General features: G+C 39.1%; 4 protein-coding genes across 6 annotated transcripts in view; 2 read left to right on the forward strand and 2 right to left on the reverse strand.

Annotated features, from left to right (window-relative positions):
- Nucleotides 1-21122, reverse strand: part of LOC306834855 (uncharacterized protein) — a 103766-nt gene that overhangs the window by 20539 nt on the left and 62105 nt on the right. The window lies entirely within an intron of this gene.
- Nucleotides 365-6974, forward strand: LOC306835111 (MICOS complex subunit MIC26-like). 3 transcript variants are annotated; one of them, XM_079361535.1, is made up of 9 exons: nt 365-472; nt 828-947; nt 1061-1183; nt 1546-1578; nt 1858-1912; nt 2575-2670; nt 2835-2926; nt 5512-5601; nt 5845-6974. In XM_079361535.1, the coding sequence occupies exons 1-9, from the start codon at nt 455-457 to the stop codon at nt 5881-5883; spliced, it is 666 nt and encodes a 221-aa protein (XP_079217661.1). In that variant the 5' UTR covers nt 365-454; the 3' UTR covers nt 5884-6974. The 3 variants fall into 3 exon arrangements, with proteins under 3 accessions (XP_079217661.1, XP_079217662.1, XP_079217663.1); XM_079361536.1 differs by having other exon boundaries at nt 5848-6974; XM_079361537.1 differs by lacking the exon at nt 365-472 and adding an exon at nt 482-647.
- LOC306835410 (diamine acetyltransferase 1-like) lies at nt 8369-11960 on the reverse strand. The gene is made up of 6 exons (XM_079361909.1): nt 11692-11960; nt 10825-10876; nt 10655-10735; nt 9658-9759; nt 9522-9562; nt 8369-8791 (listed from the first exon to the last, which is right to left on the reverse strand). Exons 1-6 carry the CDS (start codon nt 11752-11754, stop codon nt 8615-8617), a joined length of 516 nt encoding a protein of 171 aa, XP_079218035.1. The 5' UTR covers nt 11755-11960; the 3' UTR covers nt 8369-8614.
- On the forward strand, nt 13770-20615 carry acot9.1 (acyl-CoA thioesterase 9, tandem duplicate 1). Its single transcript, XM_079361907.1, has 16 exons — nt 13770-13971; nt 14985-15079; nt 15269-15295; nt 15992-16037; nt 16528-16698; nt 16818-16855; nt 16950-17033; nt 17197-17300; nt 17581-17654; nt 17775-17842; nt 17957-18068; nt 18304-18394; nt 18627-18712; nt 18806-18893; nt 19556-19706; nt 19984-20615. Exons 1-16 carry the CDS (start codon nt 13958-13960, stop codon nt 20037-20039), a joined length of 1305 nt encoding a protein of 434 aa, XP_079218033.1. The 5' UTR covers nt 13770-13957; the 3' UTR covers nt 20040-20615.

Genomic DNA, 21122 nt, shown 5'->3' on the forward strand with positions numbered 1-21122 from the left:
AGTAACTCAAAAGGATTTGTGTTGATTTAAACATTTTTAAATTTTTTATACCACTGTTTATTTCCCTTCATAGATAAATGAATTCGCATGAAATAAAAATAGTCATGAAATGTGTATATATGTATATATATGTATGTATATATATATATGTGTGTGTATATATATATATATATATATATATATATATATATCGTAGTTTCAAATTATACATCAGATTTAGATTATAAATTCAAAAACAATATAAGAAATACAGTTTTTAGGTTGCACTACTGCTCTACATCAATAACTAAGACATCTTTTCCATTTTCCCCACTTCATACTTCCTGTAAGCTGCCTCTTGTTTTGTCTTTCTCAACGCTTTGTGTTGAGTTTACTGTCGAATTGAGCCGCGCATGCGCAATTTGGTGCGTCTCTCCTCCGGCTTACCGTAGAAAGCGAACGTCTTCTGGATGAAATGTCATATGTCAAAGTGGTAACTATCTTTTATATGAAGTCATATTCTATCACCCAAATAGAAAAATAGTTCACCGGCAGTAGCTGTAAACTGTGACTCATAGGTTCATTGTGTTAAGCCTATAAATGAAGTCAAACGATGCTGAATTACACACAGCTAACCTTAGCATCGCGTTAGCAGCTGCCGCTAACAGGTCGTTTGCTATTTGTACTTCTTTATTTCAGCGTTATTTATGAATGAGTGTTTACTTTCAGTTTGGTTTGTTGTGCCTATATATGTCTTTTAATAGTTTAAAGTAACAGTCAGTCAGTGAGAGCTTTGATAGCAACCGACAGTGTGCGTGTGCGCGCGCGCGTGTGTGTTGTGCCGCCAGGTGTCGCTGTGTTCCGCAGCCTCAGGTATGACGGGCCTGCTGTGCGGCTCGGTGTTGGCTGCTGCTGCAGGTGAGGAACAGAAGAAAAGCTCAGCACCTGTCATAATGAGCCTGGATGAGGTGGGTTAATCAATAACTTAGTGAACATTTCCACACCTGAGTATTATGTAAATCCTCACTATAAAACACACATCGTAACCTGACAGTATTTAAAGATGTGTGTGTAATTCCAGCTGCCGTCGTTATACAGCAGCCCTGACGTAGAGCTGAAGCACGTGAAGCCTGAGGCGGGACAGCTGCAGCAGAGAGTCTCATCACTGAGGAGATGGGCCGAGCCTTACACAGACCAGTGTCAGGTGTGTTCATAACTCATGTCTCCTCATTTGGCCATCCACATGTGCCATGCTTGTTGTTCTCTGTATGTTGCATTTATTATGAGCTAAAGAATTATATAAATTACTGCAACTTAATCTTGAAGATATGTGTTATAGTCTGTCCATCATAAAGACATGTCTCTGGGACAGTCATTTAAAACTACATCAGCTGGGTTCAATGCTGGTTTAGTTCTCCTTCCCTCCTTTAGAGCTTGACTTTTAGGATAGGAAAAGCATGAACTACTTTAACTTTTATCTTCCTTTAATGTGATTTAAATCAGAAAAGATGCCAAAATAAAAGACTGTATTGATAAACTAACCTTTTCTTTTTCTTTTCTGTGCAGAAAACAGGCCACGCTGCAATGGAGAAAGTTGATGTAAGTGAAGTGTAAAGATACTGATATAAAAAGCAGTCTGTTGATAAACAGGTTTCATGTGGTTACCACAACTTTCTCAGCTTGCAATTTCAGCGACTGGATAACTACAGTTTTCAGATCAGTCAGAATAAAACCTTTTTGCTTTTCTGCTGCAAAGTACAGGTTATGAGTGTCTTTGCAAAAACAAAAATGTGAAACTGTCAGGCGTCTATTGTGTGTGTGAAAATAATGTGTGTAATTATTGTCTCTTTCTCTCTGCTGCTTATCTTTGAACCTCAGCGAGTGTACAGGACTGTGGAGCCCACAATCACCTCCTCCGTCACAACAGTCACAGGTGAGCACACGCAGATCAGTCAATGCAGCAGAGCTGTAATATCGTACAGAGAGCATGCTGGCTTAATGTTGTTTATACATCTGAATGCGTCTAGGGTGTAATTTCAGAAAGTGAAAGAAAATGAATTTAGATTTTATACCGCGTGCCAATACTATTCCTCCACTTTCCACCTGTAATACTATAAGTCTGATGAAATATTAAACTCTCACTCGTTGACTATAGCAGCAGTTTTCTCTCACATCAGTGTTTCTTTTTCTTTTTTTGTGTCTTCTAAAAACTTGAGGATTTCTAGTTTGAGAGGGGTAAAGTGGATGTCTGAAAAGTGGTAGACATTGGGGAAAGTCGTGCAGTAAAGGAGCCACGCATGTACAGTGTGTGGCCTTTTATCATTGATCGAACTAAACTCAAATCAGCTCCTCTGGAAGCAAACACTCACTGAAATAAGGCCGTGTGGTGACTATATGTTGGGGATGAGATTTGTACCTTATAGATATCTGCTTGAATCAAGGACACTTTATTTATGTAGCTCTTATAACAGCAACAGGAGTCCTTCCAAAGTGGTTAAAATAAAGCGAGATGGGTAACAAACTGTGTCATGAAACACCTTCTTCTAAAATCTTTAACTCGCATTTTTCATTTTTCCTAACTTTTTGTTTTTCCAGATGTGTACCAGTTCCTCAGTGACCCTCCTCCTGATCTTTACCCCAGTGTAGCCGTGGTTGGCTTCTCTGGCTTCCTGGGACTCTTTTTGGCCAAAGGTAACCTGCACACGCCTGAACTCAAACATAAAGACACACAGTGACATGCAGACCTTCATGGAGACGTTTCAGGTCAGCGGCTGCAGACGGATGATTGATAAGAGAGCGGTTCAACGTTATGTTCCTCCCTAACATCATCTGAAAATATATTTTCTCTCGCTCAGGCTCTAAGGTGAAGCGGTTTGTGTTTCCTGTGGGACTGATGGCTCTGAGTGCCTCCATGTTTTACCCTCAACAAGCCGCGTCTTTGTTTAAGGTGAGTTCTTGCGCCGTCAATCCTCTCATTTTCACTGCTGCACAAAAGGAGCAGATTATCATAAATGTTATGTTTGTCATTTCACAATAATTAAAGGCTCACTCACACGAGGCAAGCCGTACCATGTCCAAGCACGTTTGAGCCTGAAGTCCAGTCAGTTTGAGCAGTGTGAGTGCACGGTACACTTCCTTGTCCCTGGCACGGTTGGAAGAATTGCACAAGTACAGTTCCACAAATTGGACATGACGATATGTAACACAATTGAAAAAAGACACCTTGCACAATCGAGAAATGCGGAAGTGTTCGATCTTTTCAAAATGATTCTTAAAAAACCCCACAAAGGCAGTAAAGTGTTCTCTGAAGTTATCGTCATTGCTGTGACTCAGAGACTGTGCTTCTTGTAAACAAAGTGTTGTACGAGGAAGAGGCCTGGAGTGAGCAGTGTGAGTGCAGGCCAGCGGGGGAGGCAATCTTACTTCAACTGGACCCAGTGTGCGTCTAACGTTTACATTCAGTCAAAACCAAATCAAGTCTCAACCCAACCATGTTGCTTGATTTTGAAAAGCTAATAGTTTGGTTTACTCGATGTTTTGAAACATTTTACTCCCAACATATTGCCTAACTATTCGTACATGTTAACTGAAGTCTTTCACGTCGCTCAATTTTTTTACACACATATATATATATATATATATATATATATATATATATATATATATGTGAAAATGTTTCAGTCAAGAAAAGAAGGTTTTCATTCTACGAACACGGAAACAGTTCTCAGGCCTTTTAGGCTGACTCATTGACAAGCCATCCGTGGTTTTAACAGCACAGAGAGAGAGCAGAAGAAAAGTCTGAATCTCTTTATTTAATGCTCCGCCTCTCCACAAACATCCACTCAGGAAACTGCTGTCAAAGCAGGATCATTGTCATACGCCTGCTTTCTTTTCTTTTTCAGTGAAAATCATTAGTTTCCGGTATTTCTTCATTTAGACATCGAGAGGAAGTCAGTTTGGAGCAGCTTGTACATAAAAGATAAAAATATAATGTTAATATGACTAAAAAATAAACAAACCATTCATTCATTAGAAGAATCACTCTTAATATAAGATGAAAAGCTGTTAAAGACAAACAAAACCAGAGGATCATCTATGAGTGACTGAGACAAGCGATTAGACTCAAAGGATGTAAAATGTGACGGCGTTGATGATGGAAACAGAAAATTCACATCAAAGAATATGACCAGAAATATCTGCAGCCGTCTCAACGATCGACTGCCAATTATCTTCGAACAAGTTTGAACCACATTAGTCTGACTGTTCTTGTTGTCGGGGTGTGAAGGCTGCAGCTTATACAACATTAATGAGGGAACATGAGGTAATTCTCACAGAGTTTATTCAACAGGAAAGTGGAAAATCACACCCTGTCGACTTTGTGTGTGACATCACGTAGATTGAAACTTTCCGTGTTTTAGGAGTGTCGTATCACGGCGTTTGATCAGTAACTCGTTTCCCTTAAGGAAAGGGTCGTGCTTTTCCTGAAGGAAGTCCTGGCTGTGAATTTTGTTTCTAATTTCCACTGATGCCTGCTGCACTTTATTTCCAACCAAGAAAGCCCAAACAGAGAGAAACACAAAGACACCAAAAACAGATTTCACACATTCACAGAAATGTCAGCAGCCCGTTAAAAACTTAAATCTTTTTCCTGCCAAGCATCTTGATGCGTGAACGCAGCAGGAAATATTCACAGGAAGTGAAGTTGTTTTGTGACGCGGTCATTCCCAGTGAAGCAGAGTTGTTTGCAGATTAAGCGTCCCTTTAAGAGGTGGGATACAATATGCTTGTGCCAAATATCATGATTTCACTGAAGAGAAGAGCACAGACAGATTTTTCCAATCAATCCGTCTCTCAGCATCTCTACTTCCTCTCAGTCACTGAGGGTGATGTGATTTGTGTGAGTTAATCGGCCACAGCAGAAGGTGTAATGTCAGACAGCGATGAATGATGAAGTGACACCAATTTAGATAGATAGATAGATAGATAGATACTTTATTGATCCCGAGGGAAATTCAGGAAAATATCAGTGAATCCCGCTCTTTACCAGAATGGCTGTATCATGGTATTCAATGACATGGGTCATGTATCGCTCATTGTATTGTGTGATTTCATCCCCTTCATCGTCCTTATGTAGATTGATTGATTATCGATACAAAACAGTCAACAGCACAGAAGATTCCCCCTCCTCCTAAGGCGCCTTACACTCACACCCGATCATCTCTGGCTGGGCGGTGCATGTGTGAAAGGCAAGTTCTTGAAAACATCAGGCACTCAATGTCCTGAAATAATCTCGAGGGGAGAAAAAAAAGAGAAGAGAGCATGTGTGAAAAGGACTTATCACACTTCAGCTCACGGCACATTCACAGGTCAGAGCGACGAGCAGGGCGGGGCGCAGATATCCAAACACATGCTGATGAGACAAAAGGAGAAGTATAGCTTCTGCTTTGCAATTCAAAGCATTTTCTATGAGCCGTTAACTGATGTGGTATTGATGTTTGTGCTGGACTTAAGTGTCTCTTTTGTTCCGTTCAGCTGAGTCGGGACTCTGCGTACAGCTGGGCTCAGCAGGGCCGAGTCAGCGTCGAGACTCTTTGGAAAGATCCGCCTTTTGGGAAGAAGAAGGTGACGTTTCTGCTCACAGCGTGTTACTTTGTACGCTTATTTGACATGATATGAATGTGGAAGATATTTAAATCATACAAACCTATTTCAAAAATATTTGGGATGTTTAAAATGTAAACAAAATGTGATGGTTTATAAAACAGTAACAAAGAAACAACAAATGATGAAACTAAGGTTGTTATCTCTGTGTGAATCTAACGTTTATAGTTTTGCTAATTTGCTGTTTGTCTTTTTTTCTTTCAGAAGAAAGAGCAAACAGAGAGCAAAGACACGAGCAGCTGAGAAGAAAATCACACACCCAGAGACGTTCACTTTCCACTGACACACTCGCGCCTGTTTCATTTACAAATATCCAAAAAACAGGTCAAGTCATATATCCCAGAAGTGCAAGGATTTAAGTGTATTGAATGTGTAAAGTGTAATGAGTCATTCCTCAACACCACCTCCTGTTCCCAGGAACAGGTCGAGTTATTTCCTCGTCTGTGTTCCACTCAGCTCTCTAAATCTGCTTCTTCAAACCGTGCTCAGCTCTGCTCCTGCTCCGTGATCATTCTTTCTCCTTAGTTTACCTCAGCCTAAAAAAAAACATATGGGACATTGTCAAGTGTAGGTGGTGTTAGCAGCAAAACATCACTCTCATCAAACCTGCCAATGGCAAATTCTTGTTGATCAATAACATTTAAACCCTCCAGAAATGAGTCAGAGCTGAATGAAACTCATTTGTCTGGCAGAAATGCTTCACACCTACCCTGTGTGATAGTAAACTGAATATATCTAGATTTCAGAGAGTTATCACAGTGGACTCTGATAAACTGGGGGGGACTTTTTGAATAATTTTCTGACTTTTTATGGACCAAACGGTGAATTAACCATGAGTTAAACATGTTATTATTTGCAGTTTTACTTGTAAAATGGACCAAGGATAATATATGCTAATTTAAGGCATCTAAGCGTTAATTTATAGTTTACAATTGTAAAATATTTTTGTTTACGTAAGTGACTAATTTGACTCCTTTAGTTCTTTCCTTTTTCAATAAAGTGCCATTTTTATCAGCAACATAACTCGACTCAAAGACAGCTGCCGCGAGATAACCTGCGTCTGCTTATCTTCTTGTGTTGTTGTCAAGTGCAGCTTCCAACAGGATCCATTATCTCAATGAAGATCATTTGGTATTGAATTTAGACAGACCTATATTTATTTGATTCTTGTGATAATGTATTCATGCTGCAGTGTGATGCTAATCATCCTGCTGTGCTACGATGAAGGTCCACATTCTGTGTGCTCCAGATTGATGAGAATGTGTAAACTGTCCATGTCTAATAATGCACTATGAAGCTCGATCTTATCGTTAATAAACCTGATATCTAACAAAGAGGATTCCTGTCTGTATCACTTAAGCAACAAAACACAGCAGCACACACTTGTGGTTATTTATACTACAGAGGATGATGATCCTGTTCATTTTAAGGGACACGCATCCATTTTAGCACCATATACCTGATATAATAAAAGTAGCTGTCGTTTTAAAGCCAAGACGGACTTAAGCAACATTTATAGCAATATGTTCTCTAAACTCATTTCTTTTGTTTTCTGACAGCAGCTGTTTGTTTGATCTGAGGTGACAGGAAACCATTCAGACTGTGTACTGCAGAGTTCGTTGTTGTTCAAGATAACCTCTGCAGCACTTCCTCATTATAAAGCATGCAGAGATGAGCTTTAATGCAGCTGACGTTTTATCTTTGTTCATAAAACACCTGCTTAAGCACATGTCCCGTTGTCTTTTCCTGCGCCTTAATTTGTTTGATATTTCCTCAGACCGTTGATGTAACATCTGTGCAGACAAACAGACGTGATGTAACTCTGACCTGATGTATGACTTTGATACAGAGTCATAAATGTGCCGTAAAAATATAAAAACCGAGTCGTAAATGTGGAAATAAGCACCGACAAAAAAGAAAATCAGATCATACCAAATAATGAGATCTATCAGCAAAGTAATAAGTATAAGTCAATAAAAATGTGCAAATACAATAAATCTCATGTTCTTAAGTAGACTACCTTCAGGACCCTCCAACAAGACCCACGTGTCTGATAAGATTAAATTTATGTAAAATTGTGCAGTTTGAACCTCAGACATTTCAAAGCATGAAAGAACAAAATACGTTTCAAAGACTTCGTCACACTTGTCTTTTCTCCATACACACATTCACCACCCACGTCAAACGTCCACATGATCCACATTTGGGTCTAAACCAGTAACTGATCAATAAATAAACCTTAGAATATAAAGCATTACATTTCGTATTTCAAGTGTTTTCATGCGTTAAAGCTCTGTTTCATTAAAGGTAATGAAAATGGCTTCACTGAATACTGATGGCTCTTCATGAGCTGCAAAAACAAGTCTAAACAAAACAAACCTTTTTGTTGAAAGGTTAAGAGATGAAGGGAGGAAGGAGCATTACATTGGAATACCAATAAAAAGTGATGCATTCATATGCATTGACTAAGATACATAGGAGAAATGGAAACAAAATCTCATTACAATTACAAAGGCTTCTATTTTAAAGTGCATTTGGCAGTGTTTCCCCATTTACTTATTGTTATTTAAATAAAGATGCAGATTTCCTAACTGTAAAAAAAAAAACAGAAAAAAAAAAACTCCACGTGTTCTCAGAGGTAAACTACGTTTTACAGCTTCTGGGACACATTAGTTTAAAAGACACGTTGATTTACAGTGTTTACCTTCAGTGAAATGACGAGACAGCGTTGTGTGATTAGTACTTTATTACTGCAAACTTAAGTCACATATACGTCTCATTCACTTCTATAGCACTATAATAACAGATTAATACAATTAAATTCACAAAACATTAAGTGTTTCTAAGCAACAATATTTATAGAATGAAAAATTGCCCTTTTCAAAAAGCTGAACTGGGAGAAGAAGCAGACTCAGAGGTTCAATTCCCTACTCAGAATCTCATGGTTCTTCCTCCGTTCTTCGCCGAGCGTCCGTCACTCCTCGGCCGGAGTGGCCATCTTGACGAGGCTGTTCTTGTCGAACCTGAAGAGCCTCCAGCCCTCCTCCTGGGAGAGATCCTCGGCGCCACGTCGCTTGTAGAACTGAACAGACGGCTCGTTGTTCTCCGCGACCACAAACATCATGCCTGTGCAGCGCGTCTTCATCGCCAGCTGGAAGAGAAAGAAAAGCCCAGAGAGAGTTAACGTACGGATGATAGATAGATACTTTATTGATCCCGAGGGAAATTCAGGATGGAAAGATGACAGAAAGAGACGCATCAGTTGAATGAGTGGAGGACATTTGCACTGACATTTAGTCAGTGTCATGAGTGTTATTCGACCTTTGCTGAATGTACACACTGTTCCAAGCAGTTTTCTGTGACAACAAAACCTACTAGAGGAGAGTTGTTTTAAATAAAATAAAAAGTGGAAAAAAGCAGCTCATTAACCTGATTCAACATTCTACCCGTGTCAAGTTTGATCACAGTTCAAACATGGGGTAGCTACTGACCCAAAATCAATTTTAAAATTCAAACCCTGGAGTAGTTATCGAGCTGCCACGGTAAACTGAAATATTCAACTCGAACAGTTGAAGAATTTTAAAACATTAATTTCTCCATTGAAGAAAGTCCAAACAACCAGCATCTGCGTGTGTCTAACAATAGATCTATATTCTTCTCCTTTAGACAGGCTTAGATGTTACAGACATTTCCTTGTTGGTTCACATTTTGACCCTTGATTGTCTAATATTTACTTGTAGAGGGTTTTAACTGCTAAATAAAGATATACATGTGATTGTTCTAACAGGAAATTAAAGAGTCTTGTTTGATCTATGTTAGTCACGGTCTGTTCTCACATTTATTCCCGGTTCTGTTCTCTGTGCTTCAGTAAAAATACTCACATTGCTGAGGTGCCGCAAGAGCCCCGAACCGATGCCGAGCCCTGAAAAGAGAACAGAGGGAAAGAAACACACATCTCATTAGACTCAGTGGCTCATAAGGAAAATTTAACTAGTACTGGGTCTGATTTTTATTTACCTCTGTACTCCTGCATCACGAAGAATTCCTCTAGGTAGAGCTGTTTTCCAACCCAGGGATCATACGTGAAGTAGTACATGGCGAATCCCACCACCTTCAGGCCTGGAGAGACACGAGATCACCAAATAAAAATCTATACATGTGTTACGCTAATAATACAGTATTTTAAAGAATAGGGCTGGCATTTAAAATGATTCGAGTGCTATTTATGAATTAGTACATACTTCAGTCATTGTGAGACTGGCTGAATTTATTGTTGCTCTATACTGACTTAAAGAGCTGTGAGACCACTGCTCCATTCAGAACTACTAAGATCAGGAAATGAGCGTGGCATAGGGTTATATGGGTCCTCGGTAAAGGTGGGAAAAAATTGTTTTGTCAAATTTTAGGTTCTTCTAAGATTTAAAATGAATTAGTACATTTCAAAAATAGTTTTTTTTGTTTGTTTTTTTTAGCTCACTGTAGCCGTCATTAGATACATTGCCTCATGTTTTGATTTGACGTTTTAGATTTCAAGGGCATTAGCTTTTTTTCCATTTGTCTGTGTATTTATTCATTAATCTAATACTCATGTTGCTATATCATGCAGGATGTACATGTTCGGTGCGAATCAGAGCGCTGCGCACAGATGTTGAACACCTGCAGTGACACAGCTGCAGCAAGGCCTCTGACTCATATACAGGAAGCAGAACTATATATAACCTTTAGTTAGTGGCCGTCAGTATTAACAGATGGTAGAAGCTTGAGTCAGACATGTTAAGCTAAGAAACATGATTAATGTTAAACTGTAGCGCTCTGTAAACAGTAAACAAGCAGTCATAAACAACACCGTATCTTAAGAAGCAGAGCTGCATTTGTAACCTGAACAATGTGTTAATTATCAGGTAACTTTGCATCTGTTTGAACTTGTTGAACAGATCTGTGTCATACGATCCTGATCACGTTGCTGTGGGAGGATTTAGTGGGTTTAGAGCAGAGGAACACAGATGGTTCATACCGTCACTGCTGTCGTCTCCTTGGACTTCAGTGATGATGCAGTGGTAAAACTGAGTTTCACCAAATCCATCCTCAAGGAGGTCTGCAAGCAAATACAAGTCTCAGTGAGATTCAACAAGTAATAAATTTGTCGATTTAGACAGATATGTTTATAGGTTACTAAAGGCTCACCTTTTTCAGTCAGTGTCACCTGATGTTCCATCTCCTCGTATTTAGCAAGTTCCTGAAACAAGACAGAAAGATACATCAAGTTTAATTCAGAGCCAAAAATCTAATTAAAAACATCAAACCAGTACTGATATAACACATGCGTTAAACTGTGGGAATTGGTTATCTTAGCAAACATTTTTCCATCATGACCCATTAAAGTTGAGATAACCAGGTCAAAAACACACGTCACTGTTCAACCTCGTTTAGAGTTGGCAATCAGTTCATGTTTACAGAGGAGATGTTGGTGCTTTAGCTCTTTGGCAGTGAGATTATAATGAATAATTATCATTTTAAAATATTGTAATCTAACAAAGAATCATCACAACAGATCAGATATTTCTCAGCAGATGTCATGACTTGATATACCACAGGGTCCTTGAAATAGAAATGAACAACGCATAAAATACTCAGTGTAAACTTTTCTCGCTTTTAGCAACTTTTTAAGGTTATAACAGGTTTTCTGTTTTAGACCGTTGTCCCCATGTTTGATGGACAAAAAAGTGGCATTTGAAAATAGTACGAAAAACATTTCCCTGTTCATTCGTGATGTTGTTTTTGTATGGTCAAGGTCAGTCCAGGTAAGAACATAAGCTGAACGTTAAGACTGACCATATATGGAAAGAGGAAGCTCGCTGTCTGCCCGTAAACAAAGACCGACGACAGTAACCGCACACTCGGACGTCCCCTTGACATTTTCCGCACGGCCAATTTGACACCATTACACGTAGACTAGTCTAACCAAAGCCGGTTCATCACCAGATAAACTTGCCGTTAGCTGACAAAACAGCTATGCGGCCGTGAGGTCGTTAAGACACTTTCCAGGCCTACCTTCACCAGTCGTAATATATCCGGCACATCTTTGGGTTCAGCTTTTCGTAATTTATACTCCATTTTCTTCTTTTACTCTTTTTTCCTCTCGTTAGAAGTCCTCTGTATGTGAAGTGAAAGATTAATTGTTTCTTCATTCGCTTCAGAGTGGCTTTCCTCCCACAGTGAGCCTCAGATCCGGTCGCGTTTGTCGAGTCAGGGACATCCAGTAGATAACACCCTCGGCTGGGTCGCTGCCGTTCAACTGTGAGACTCTTTGTTTACATCGCTGCTTTTATAGCCGGCTCGCGCTGGAATGCGATTGGCCAGTCTCTACAAGTTCTCAGGTTTCTGACAAATCAGTGTCACCCTCGGGCTATGTTTTATCCAATTAGGAAAGAAGGTATGCTCACGTAAGAGTGTTTTGTCACAGGATCTTTGTTTTTTCTGGTGAAAGAAAAACTTTAAAAAGTGTGATATACTTTAAGTTAAAGTAGAGTTTTAACAACATAAATTTAAACTAGTTTAAGTTAAACATCCTCTAGAAGAAATTGTAAACTGTTATAAACAAATATTATGTGCTGCAATGACTAGACGTATTACTCATTGTTTTTAAGGTGTGTCAAAAACAAATACTATGTTGCTGAATTCAGACCCTTTCATCAGCAAAGACAAGTGGAATTTTCCACTCTTCATAGACACCAAGGTTGGGTAAGAAAACTAGGCGATGTCCTCAGCTAACATGTTTTTCCTCAACCCATTCAGATAGAAACTGCATGTGTGTATAATCTTGTTGAGTCTTATGTCTGTGTTATTTATGAATATCTTTATTTGTCAGGTTGTTTTTTAGACTGTCCCTCCAATACCTGTTTTTGTTTATGAGTTTGTTTTTACTGTACCTTATATCATTCATCTTTTACTTTTGGTCTTAATGTTATTTTATTGTGAAAGGCCTCCGTACTTGTAACTGTTGCATTTAACATTTTATATGTTTTTTATACTTTACACTGAGCAGGATATACTTATTATTTCTACATTGTTTACAGCATTTTATAATGTCATTTATAACAGATATGATACTTAACTGTCCCTTGTTAAGTGGGGTTTTACTCTGTGTCCTGGATCACTTTATGTGGGACTACAGATGGAGATTAGCAACCTCCTGAATCTGCTGCAACCATCTTTTTATTTTTCTTCGTATGAATGACTAGTGGCACAACTGTCCCTGATAAATAAAATAATGGAATGAACTCTAAAGGCCCAAGTTGGGACATACGTTGAACAAACAAAGGCTGTAAAGGTTTTTTTTTGCGTGTGCCATCAGTGTGAATTTATTCTAATCCTGATACAAATGAATGTTCAAGAATAATAAAAGAAGGAATTTTGCGGTTTATAAACGAATTTCAAGACAACCGATTTATTTTTCTCAAATTGGACAACATACATCAAGAGCCACAAAAGATAAACTTAATGTTTTTACAGACTCCCCATGGCTGTGTTACAATCCATGTGGCTTTAAAGGCCACTGTGTTTATGGGTAAGTCATTGATACCCTGGATCGTTGGGGACAACTGCAGAAACTGTGTGATGGCACAGTTTCAGTCTGGTTTAGCATAATTTCTGCCTTTTTGATCTTTGTAGCAAAGAGTAAGGTATTTTACTTGCTCTTCTGTAAGATGAAATAACAAAGAGTAAGCTATTTAACCTGATTTTACCTGCTAAGTATTTGAATCCTGGATGCTTATTAGTGGTTGATGGCAGATCGTATCACATTAATTCATTTATCAAACCAATGTTTGTTAGTTTGAGTATTAATCATACATATTTAGAGACTTTTGGACAATTGATTTGCTGCAAAATGACAGCAAAACTTAAATAAACCTGTTGTTTTTTAATGATGTGGCACTAAACCAGAAACAAACCAAACCTATCATGTGATGTTGGATTAACAGGAGAAATATTTAACGAATTCTAGTTTCACACTGAGTCATGAAAATATATATATGTGACGTAATTAATATAAGAAGAATGGCGTAATTTAGTTCATTTTGAAAGGCCTGATCATAGATTGTGCCTGGCGCTATTTCAGGGCAAGGCTTGTACGTTGTGCGTCATCCCGCGGTGGGCGGAGCCAAAAATCCAACCCGGAAGCCGTCCTTTGGTCTTGACTGCTTGGCACCCTGGCACTGCGCTGAAGAGGAAATTTGTAGTTTTACTCCTTTTGACTTAACTCACGGTTTTTATTTGTATCCCATAAACAGTTAACTAGGTCTCCCCGGACACCAACATGCTCTCACCCAGGTCAGTGTGATTATAAAGCCGGTTTAAGGCTCAGCATGCTTTTTCTTGTCTTTGAATATTTGACCGCACACGCATAACATACAGGATAATGGATATCAGGGATGTTTTCATGCCTGTAATATTACTTGTGTCTGAGTATTTAGTTGTTCAGAAATGTTTAGTTTCGTATTACTTTATATAGAAATAAATCAGCTCCACCGGGGACATGTGAAGCAGGCCAAAACAGGGTGTGTGTGTGTGTACATTAAGGGTGTGTCATCACTGCCACAGACTATTCAAGTACTGTAAAGCAGTGGTTCTCAAAGTGAGGTCCCAGGGCCCCCAGGGGTCCGCGGACCATAGCTTGGGGGTACGCGGAATAATTTACCAAAAACTGTGATTTGCACCAATAAGCTCAGCTATTTTGTCTGATACGATCTTGACATGTCTGGCACTTCATAGTCACAACAATTACAAAAATAAAAAAACTCAAAATAAATGCCTGGAGATGGCGAACGATAACAAAAAGTTTAAATCAAGTGTCTATTTAAGGGTACATGTTTAGATGTTCTTTTATAAGTAGTTATAAATATGTTTTCCTATTTCATGAAGAAACACATCATCTGGCAAGATAATCCATATCAGAGGTTTTTTTTTGAACAATGTAAGTGCAAAGTAAGGTTAAGTGATGGGTAAGAATGTTTCTTTTTTTAATAATGGAGCAAAATGTCACTCATTGTGCGATCCTCCTGTTTGGAAAGAATAGGAGCAGCTGATTTCTAAACAAGGCTGCTGAGACAACCTGGAGTATCAGGTATCATCACAAGTCTCCATGATGCAGCAGGCAGTAAAGCGTGTGTCTCTGTATGTGTGTGTATGTGTCCGCTCAGCTGTTCAGTGTGAACACTATAACACAGACGTCTTTGGGTGCTTATAAATAGAAGAGGAGGGTGAATGTAACTTTACTCTGTGGACTTTAAGGACACCTCGAGGTTTGTTTATGTTTAGAAGTTGTGTCCTCATGTCGGCTTCAGGTTCCTGCTGCTGCGGTCTGCTGCATCCTTGACAACCAGGTCGCTCAGCACAGGGGGCGTGTCCAACAAAGGCAGGGCACCAGACATGGTGGAAGGTGAGACAGTCAGTTGACCTCTTACACTGATCCCCATTTTAAAACTCACATATAGTGTTAGAATTCTTTTTCAGCATCGGACATTGTTTGACATTTTCGGGTCAAATTCAAATTCCTTCGTCCTCCCCAAATATCCCTCAATCCTCTGGTTGTTTACACCTTTAATATTCATGTTTTATTTCTCCACAGGAGATCCACTTTTACACGTGTCAAATGGTGTGTGTTGGTAAATTGAAACAAATCCTAACTCTCCAAATAACACTACTGCTACTTGTAGTAATTGTCATTTAATTTCCTGTAATTGCACGTTGTTGCCTCCAGCATGGCTCTCCACTGACTTTCTGAACGTCCATTTTCCTTTTCGCTGAAGTTCACCCTGTTTCATGTTCAGCAGCTTTTACGTTGCACCTCAGTCTGCCTTCTGTTACGCCTGGATTTAAGGTTCCCCTCGGCTGGATTTCTCTTCCTGCTCCACAGTAGAGCTAAACCCTCCCTGCAGCATCTGTCCGTGGTCTGATAAACTTCTTTCTTCTTCCTTCTCAGCCTCAGTGTTTAGTTACAGCTGGTCTCCACCTGATTCTGTCTCCATTCAACTGCTTCTTTTCTCTTTCATATCGTCTCTCTGCCCAGTCCTCTGCACAGTGCAGCCTTCAGGGAAAAAAATCCATTTCCATTTAAATTGCATAACGTTGATAACATGGTCTTGACATTTTTTTCTGAAGGCTTCTGCTGTAAAAACAGTCTTTAGTTAAACTGAGACTTGGACAGAGGCCGTATGAAACATGAAACTTCGAGCTCTGTGGTGCTTCAACCGCACCCACACACACACATGCTCAAACATACACACACTTTGAAAGATGATCTGATTACTTCTTCTTCTGATTACTTTGTCTTCTCACTTCTGTTTTCCAGTGAGGAACAGGCTGAGAGAGATCGTGGGAGCTTCCACTAACTGGAGGTGCAGAAACACCCTGTGTCAAAGACAAAGAAAAACACCACTTTATTTTATGATATTCTTTCTTTTCCTGAAACAGTCCTGAATTATTCTGTGTTGCATAACATGAGGATTTTCTAAAATGGAATGGGGCGAGTGCTGCACAGGCTCAAAATATATAAAAACAAGATGTGAAGGAATCAGTTGTTCTTTAAGGACAAGGACCAGAGTTCAGCTAATAAACACATGACTGTCCAGGTGATTTACAATAATAGTTCCCCTTAAATAAGTGCTTAGTTCTGGTCTTAAACACCAGTTTTAAAAGAACATTTGGAATTTGAAGAAATGTCCTATATTTGTAAATAGCTGCTTCTTTCTCCAGAAGCTCACTTAGACATTTGTTTCAATTACTTGACCAAATATTTAAAAGCTAATAGACATTTATAGTGAATGTTTTTTTTTTAAGCCTTCAGAACTTCAATCGATTGACATTTCAAAAATCCTGTATGTGCAGTGACCATCAGCAGGCCATGGCAGAGCGCGTGTCGCTGTCGTCCATGTTGGCAAAGTCTCAAAAGGACCTCCCATCGAAGACGATGAAGGACAGTTACCTGGAGGTCCACCTCCCCCTTGGCTCCGAACCACAGCTTAGGGAGAAATACCTAACGTTCCACAACACTGTCCGGTACACACACACATGCACACACACACACACACACACACACACACACACACTATACAATGTGTAGGTTTACAACCAGATGAAGTCCAACTCACCTCTTCTTCGCACTTGTCTCTTTCCAGGTTTGGTAGAATCCTGGAGGACTTGGACAGTTTAGCAGGTATCACTGTAATCTGTGATGATTTATGTATAAGTACTCGGAGGAGGTTCAAATCTCTAAAACTGTTACGAATGTTCCCCTTTGTCTCTCTTAGTCCTCATCTCTTACTCTCACACCTATAACTCTGACCTGAAGAAGTCGCCGCTCTCCATCGTCACAGCCCTGGTGGACAAGATCGGTAAGACTCATTCAGGCTACAATCACAGCTTGATTAGTTTCATCTGAACCTTTGGAATAATCGGGGTGTCATTTTAAAGCATGTATCTAGATGTGAACAAGGAGGTAAATATGAGAACCACCCTTCAGACTTTTTCATGTTGTTGTTTTTCTTTGTGGGGCAGACATGAGGCAGCACATCATCTATCCTGACTGCGACATCAAGTTCACCGGTCATGTGACGTGGGTGGGCAGCACATCGATTGAAGCCAAGATGCACATGTCACAGGTGGACACTCACTCCTACCTACAATGCACACACGCACACACACAGCCAGAAAAAAACTTGATATTCTGCCATGTGAAGGACACAGCCTTATCTGTTGTGGTTGCAGAGACAAACACAATATAACCACCTAAAAAAAGAAAAGACCCACCAAAGAATAAGCTCCTGTCCAGATGGATTGATCAAGATATGCGTGCTTGTAACAGTTTCATAACAAAGATTGTAACAATGAGAGTGTAACAGATAAGCAGTGTGATCGACAGTAATGTGACTCATCTTTCAGTATCATGATGGAGCGTACTCCCCGGTGCTGGATGCTACTTTTGTCATGGTCGCCCGGGATCCAGAGAACAAGAGGTACAAAGGAGTGGGACAGTAGCTGATGCTTATTTTAATTTTTATGGATCGACTATTTCCTCACTGCATTATAGCTTGTTAAACTCGTGTGTCTTCATTTCCTCCTCATCTTTATTTCAGAGCGGCCTATGTGAATCCACTGAAGCCAGAGGGCCCAGAGGAGGAGAAGATTTTTCAGGAAGGAGAAGGTACACAATCACTACACTGCCTGTATTGAGGAAATGTAATGCTCCCATTTGTATGAGAAACATTCCCCCTCTTTTCTCTGTGTCATCTGATTGTTTTTTTTTTGTGTTTTATAGCTAATAAATCCCGTCGTCAGGTGCTGAGCACTGCTTCGTTGCTTAAAGTGGCTCCTACAGACGAGGAGAGGAAGATCGTACACAGTCTGTTCCTCAACACCTTAGACACAAAGTGAGACTGAGATACTGCAATGTCATCCTCCATAACAGTTTGATCATTTCCCTCAATGAAAACCTGCCGAGGTTTTGGGTATACAAAAAATGTACAAATCTGAAAAAAAACACACAATTTATTGGTTTGCCTGTTTAATGATTATAAACATTTCTCAATTTTTTTTATTTGATTTTAAGATTCACTGTAATAAACCAATGACTTAGTGTGTCTGTATTTGTGTCTCCTCCTGCAGGACGGTCAGCTTCCGCAGCAGACTGCTTCCCCCAAACTCAGTGTGGATGGAAGATGCCAAACTGAAAGGACTGGAGATCTGCCACCCTCAGGTTGTTACAGGCTTCATGTCCCTTTGTCTCTCTTTTACCCCTGATTGATTTAACTCTGACAGTGCTTCAAGTCTTGTTGGAACCAAATAAATGTGCAATTTTTTCTCCTTCTTCTTCAAACGACTCCCCTGGACTTTTCTTTTATCCAGCTGTTAAGTTCATATAAGTTAAAAAACGATTTAAACAGGACAGATATCTATAACATCTGTTTTCCTGTCTCTATGCCAATCAGGAGAGGAACATCTTCAACAGGATATTTGGAGGTTTTCTGATGAGGAAAGCCTATGAGCTGGGCTGGGCCAACGCCTGCTCCTATGGGTGAGAGCTTGAAAAAGATGATCTCAGAGAGAGAAGGGACATCATGTTACTGAGAGGAAATGATGTGTTTGTTTTTCTCTCTCCATGTTGCAGAGGGTGTCGGCCGAGTCTGGTGGCCGTGGATGATATCCTCTTCCAGAAACCTGTGGAGATCGGCTCCCTGCTGCTGCTCTCGTCACAGGTCAGAAACTCTGTGTGATTCTGGACATTTAGATCGGTGCTGTGGTGTGAGAACAAAAAAACCCCTCGAGTCAGATAGGAGTTGAAAAATAAACAACTGAAACAGAGTCAGTATTTAACTTACATATTTCAGGTGGACACAAACATGACTCCAATGAGATGCTAATGTTGCTGTTTGTTTTTCATGTTGAAAAAGGAAACCATAAGATCAAACAAATCAAATTCATAAATGAATCATCTATGTTGAGTTGTTGAAATATCACATTTTTCAACATTAAATTTGATTATTTTTATTAATTCATAAATGCGTATCATTACAAAGCTGAATCAAAGACGACTTAATTTACTTGGGCTGCTACTTTGGGTCCCGTACCAAGCGTGGAGAACTTGAGATGGATTAAACTATACAGTATGTTCTTGCCTGAGTAGAAACTGTAAATACATCATCTGGTAGGATTTATGGGCATTCGTCCCCTTTCTTCCTTTAGAGCAGGAAACTTGAAATAAGGCCATTAATTTGACTTTATAAATAAATTTAGTAAAAAAAGTAAATGTTTTAATCAATCCTTTTTTTTTCCACATTATCCCGGCTCTGTTCTGGAAACTTCCCTGTTGTTTATTCCTCTAGCAGCTTATTTTGTACTGTGTGTGTTTCGGTTCCAGGTGTGTTACACACAGGGGAACTACATCCAGGTTAGAGTTCACAGCGAGGTATTTGACCCGCTGACCCGCCAAAGCAACACGACCAACGTCTTCCACTACACCTTCGTGTCTGACCGTGATGTCCCAAACATCATTCCTATGACATACGGAGGTGAGTCTGTTTCTGATCAAGATCTGTGAAATCCAGAGGTTGCTTTTGAAATCAATTTCATCCTTTGTGTGACTTATTTGTGTAGAAACATTTCAATATGAACTTCCGCTTTTTAGCAAAAGGCTGAAAGTGCTCTCTGAAAGAGAAGCTGCCATCAAGTAAAAAGAAAACAAATATTACAAGAGAAGATACCACCTCAATGTCACGACCATGTTAATAGTCCTGAAAGAATAATATTCATGTCATTTTATGTTATTTTGTGTATTTTTTTTAACAGAGTCGATGCTTTATCTGGACGGGAAAAGACACTTTAATCAGACTATAGAGTCCTAAAGCAGATTTTCGCCAGCCTGCAGAAGCCTTACAGTGTCAGACCTACCAGTCTTCAAATATATGTGTGTGTGAGTGTGTGAGGTCAGTCAAGAAGATTGAATGCATTCAGTACACACCACCTATATCACACCATCTTAACTTTACACAGCCCACATGTTTGGTTACATTTGATCTGTTGCTTTTTTTTTATTGTTTGAACAATGACTATTAAACAAAACAAATGCAGCTTTTTTTAAATTCTTTCATAATCTACATCTGCTCTGTGTTTCACAGGTTTAGTCAGTTACCGTCTCCGTTTACAACTTCAGTCGTGTCTTATTGGTGAAAGAGCTAAACAAACTTCTGTTCCTCGTCTTATATTAACCTCATACACTATATTCTCTTTTTAAAGACAGTATGGCTTTACAGATATGTTACATTTTTATATTCCACTGTCGCTTAAACGCACAAAACTGTACTCTTTACTTTGAGTGAGAAGCTTTATTCTGAATGTGTCAGACTGCAGTAAGAAAGAGGGGGGTGTACTTCAATTGTGTATTTACTCAAATGCAATAAATGGATTCTTATTTATCTTGACTTTAGAGATGTCCTTGTGTTTTTTTCTTTTATTAAGTGTGATCGATGATTGTTTGAATCTTTTGTCAAATCTTGTCCTTTTGTCTTTTTTTTTCTTACCCAGAAAGACATAAAATCATATGTCAAAATGCTATTTGTTTCAATAATATAACACAATTACAAACCCAGACTTTTCTGTCAGTGAGATAAGTGCTTAGAATAAATGTGTATATTTCATGTTCATAAAGGAGAAGAGAACAGGTATTGAAGTCTTTATTTACTACATAATTCTTATTTTATATTACTAATTATATATTCCTGCTTTGTTAAAAAAAATAAAACTAAGTGTAATTTATTAAATCAAATCTCCCTCAGCTTGAAATACCTGGAAATGTGTTCAGTGTACATGTAGAAATGCCTTAATATTTGTTAAATTGATGCATATTTACGGCACATGTTTATTCTATCACGTGCTGTGTTTAGGATTGCTATAAAAGCCTCGCGGAACCATTCTCTGATTCAGTCAGT

Source organism: Symphodus melops, assembly GCF_947650265.1.
Source record: "Symphodus melops genome assembly, chromosome: 14".
NCBI classification, from domain to species: domain Eukaryota; kingdom Metazoa; phylum Chordata; class Actinopteri; order Labriformes; family Labridae; genus Symphodus; species Symphodus melops.

What these genes read in the sequence shown, in the direction of transcription:
- LOC306835111 (XM_079361535.1), top strand. An exon ending in CTGCAATGGAGAAAGTTGAT is followed by an intron (nt 1,579 to 1,857) that starts GTAAGTGAAGTG and finishes TTTGAACCTCAG; the next exon opens with CGAGTGTACAGGACTGTGGA. An exon ending in CGCCTTTTGGGAAGAAGAAG is followed by an intron (nt 5,602 to 5,844) that starts GTGACGTTTCTG and finishes TTTTTCTTTCAG; the next exon opens with AAGAAAGAGCAAACAGAGAG.
- LOC306835410 (XM_079361909.1), bottom strand. Translation starts at nt 11,754, where the DNA reads ATGGAGTATAAATTACGAAAAGCTGAACCCAAAGATGTGCCGGATATA. An exon ending in AGGAGACGACAGCAGTGACG is followed by an intron (nt 9,760 to 10,654) that starts GTATGAACCATC and finishes GTGTCTCTCCAG; the next exon opens with GCCTGAAGGTGGTGGGATTC. An exon ending in TCTTGCGGCACCTCAGCAAT is followed by an intron (nt 8,792 to 9,521) that starts GTGAGTATTTTT and finishes TTTCTCTTCCAG; the next exon opens with CTGGCGATGAAGACGCGCTG.
- acot9.1 (XM_079361907.1), top strand. An exon ending in CTCAACACCTTAGACACAAA is followed by an intron (nt 18,069 to 18,303) that starts GTGAGACTGAGA and finishes CTCCTCCTGCAG; the next exon opens with GACGGTCAGCTTCCGCAGCA. An exon ending in TGCTGCTGCTCTCGTCACAG is followed by an intron (nt 18,894 to 19,555) that starts GTCAGAAACTCT and finishes TTTCGGTTCCAG; the next exon opens with GTGTGTTACACACAGGGGAA.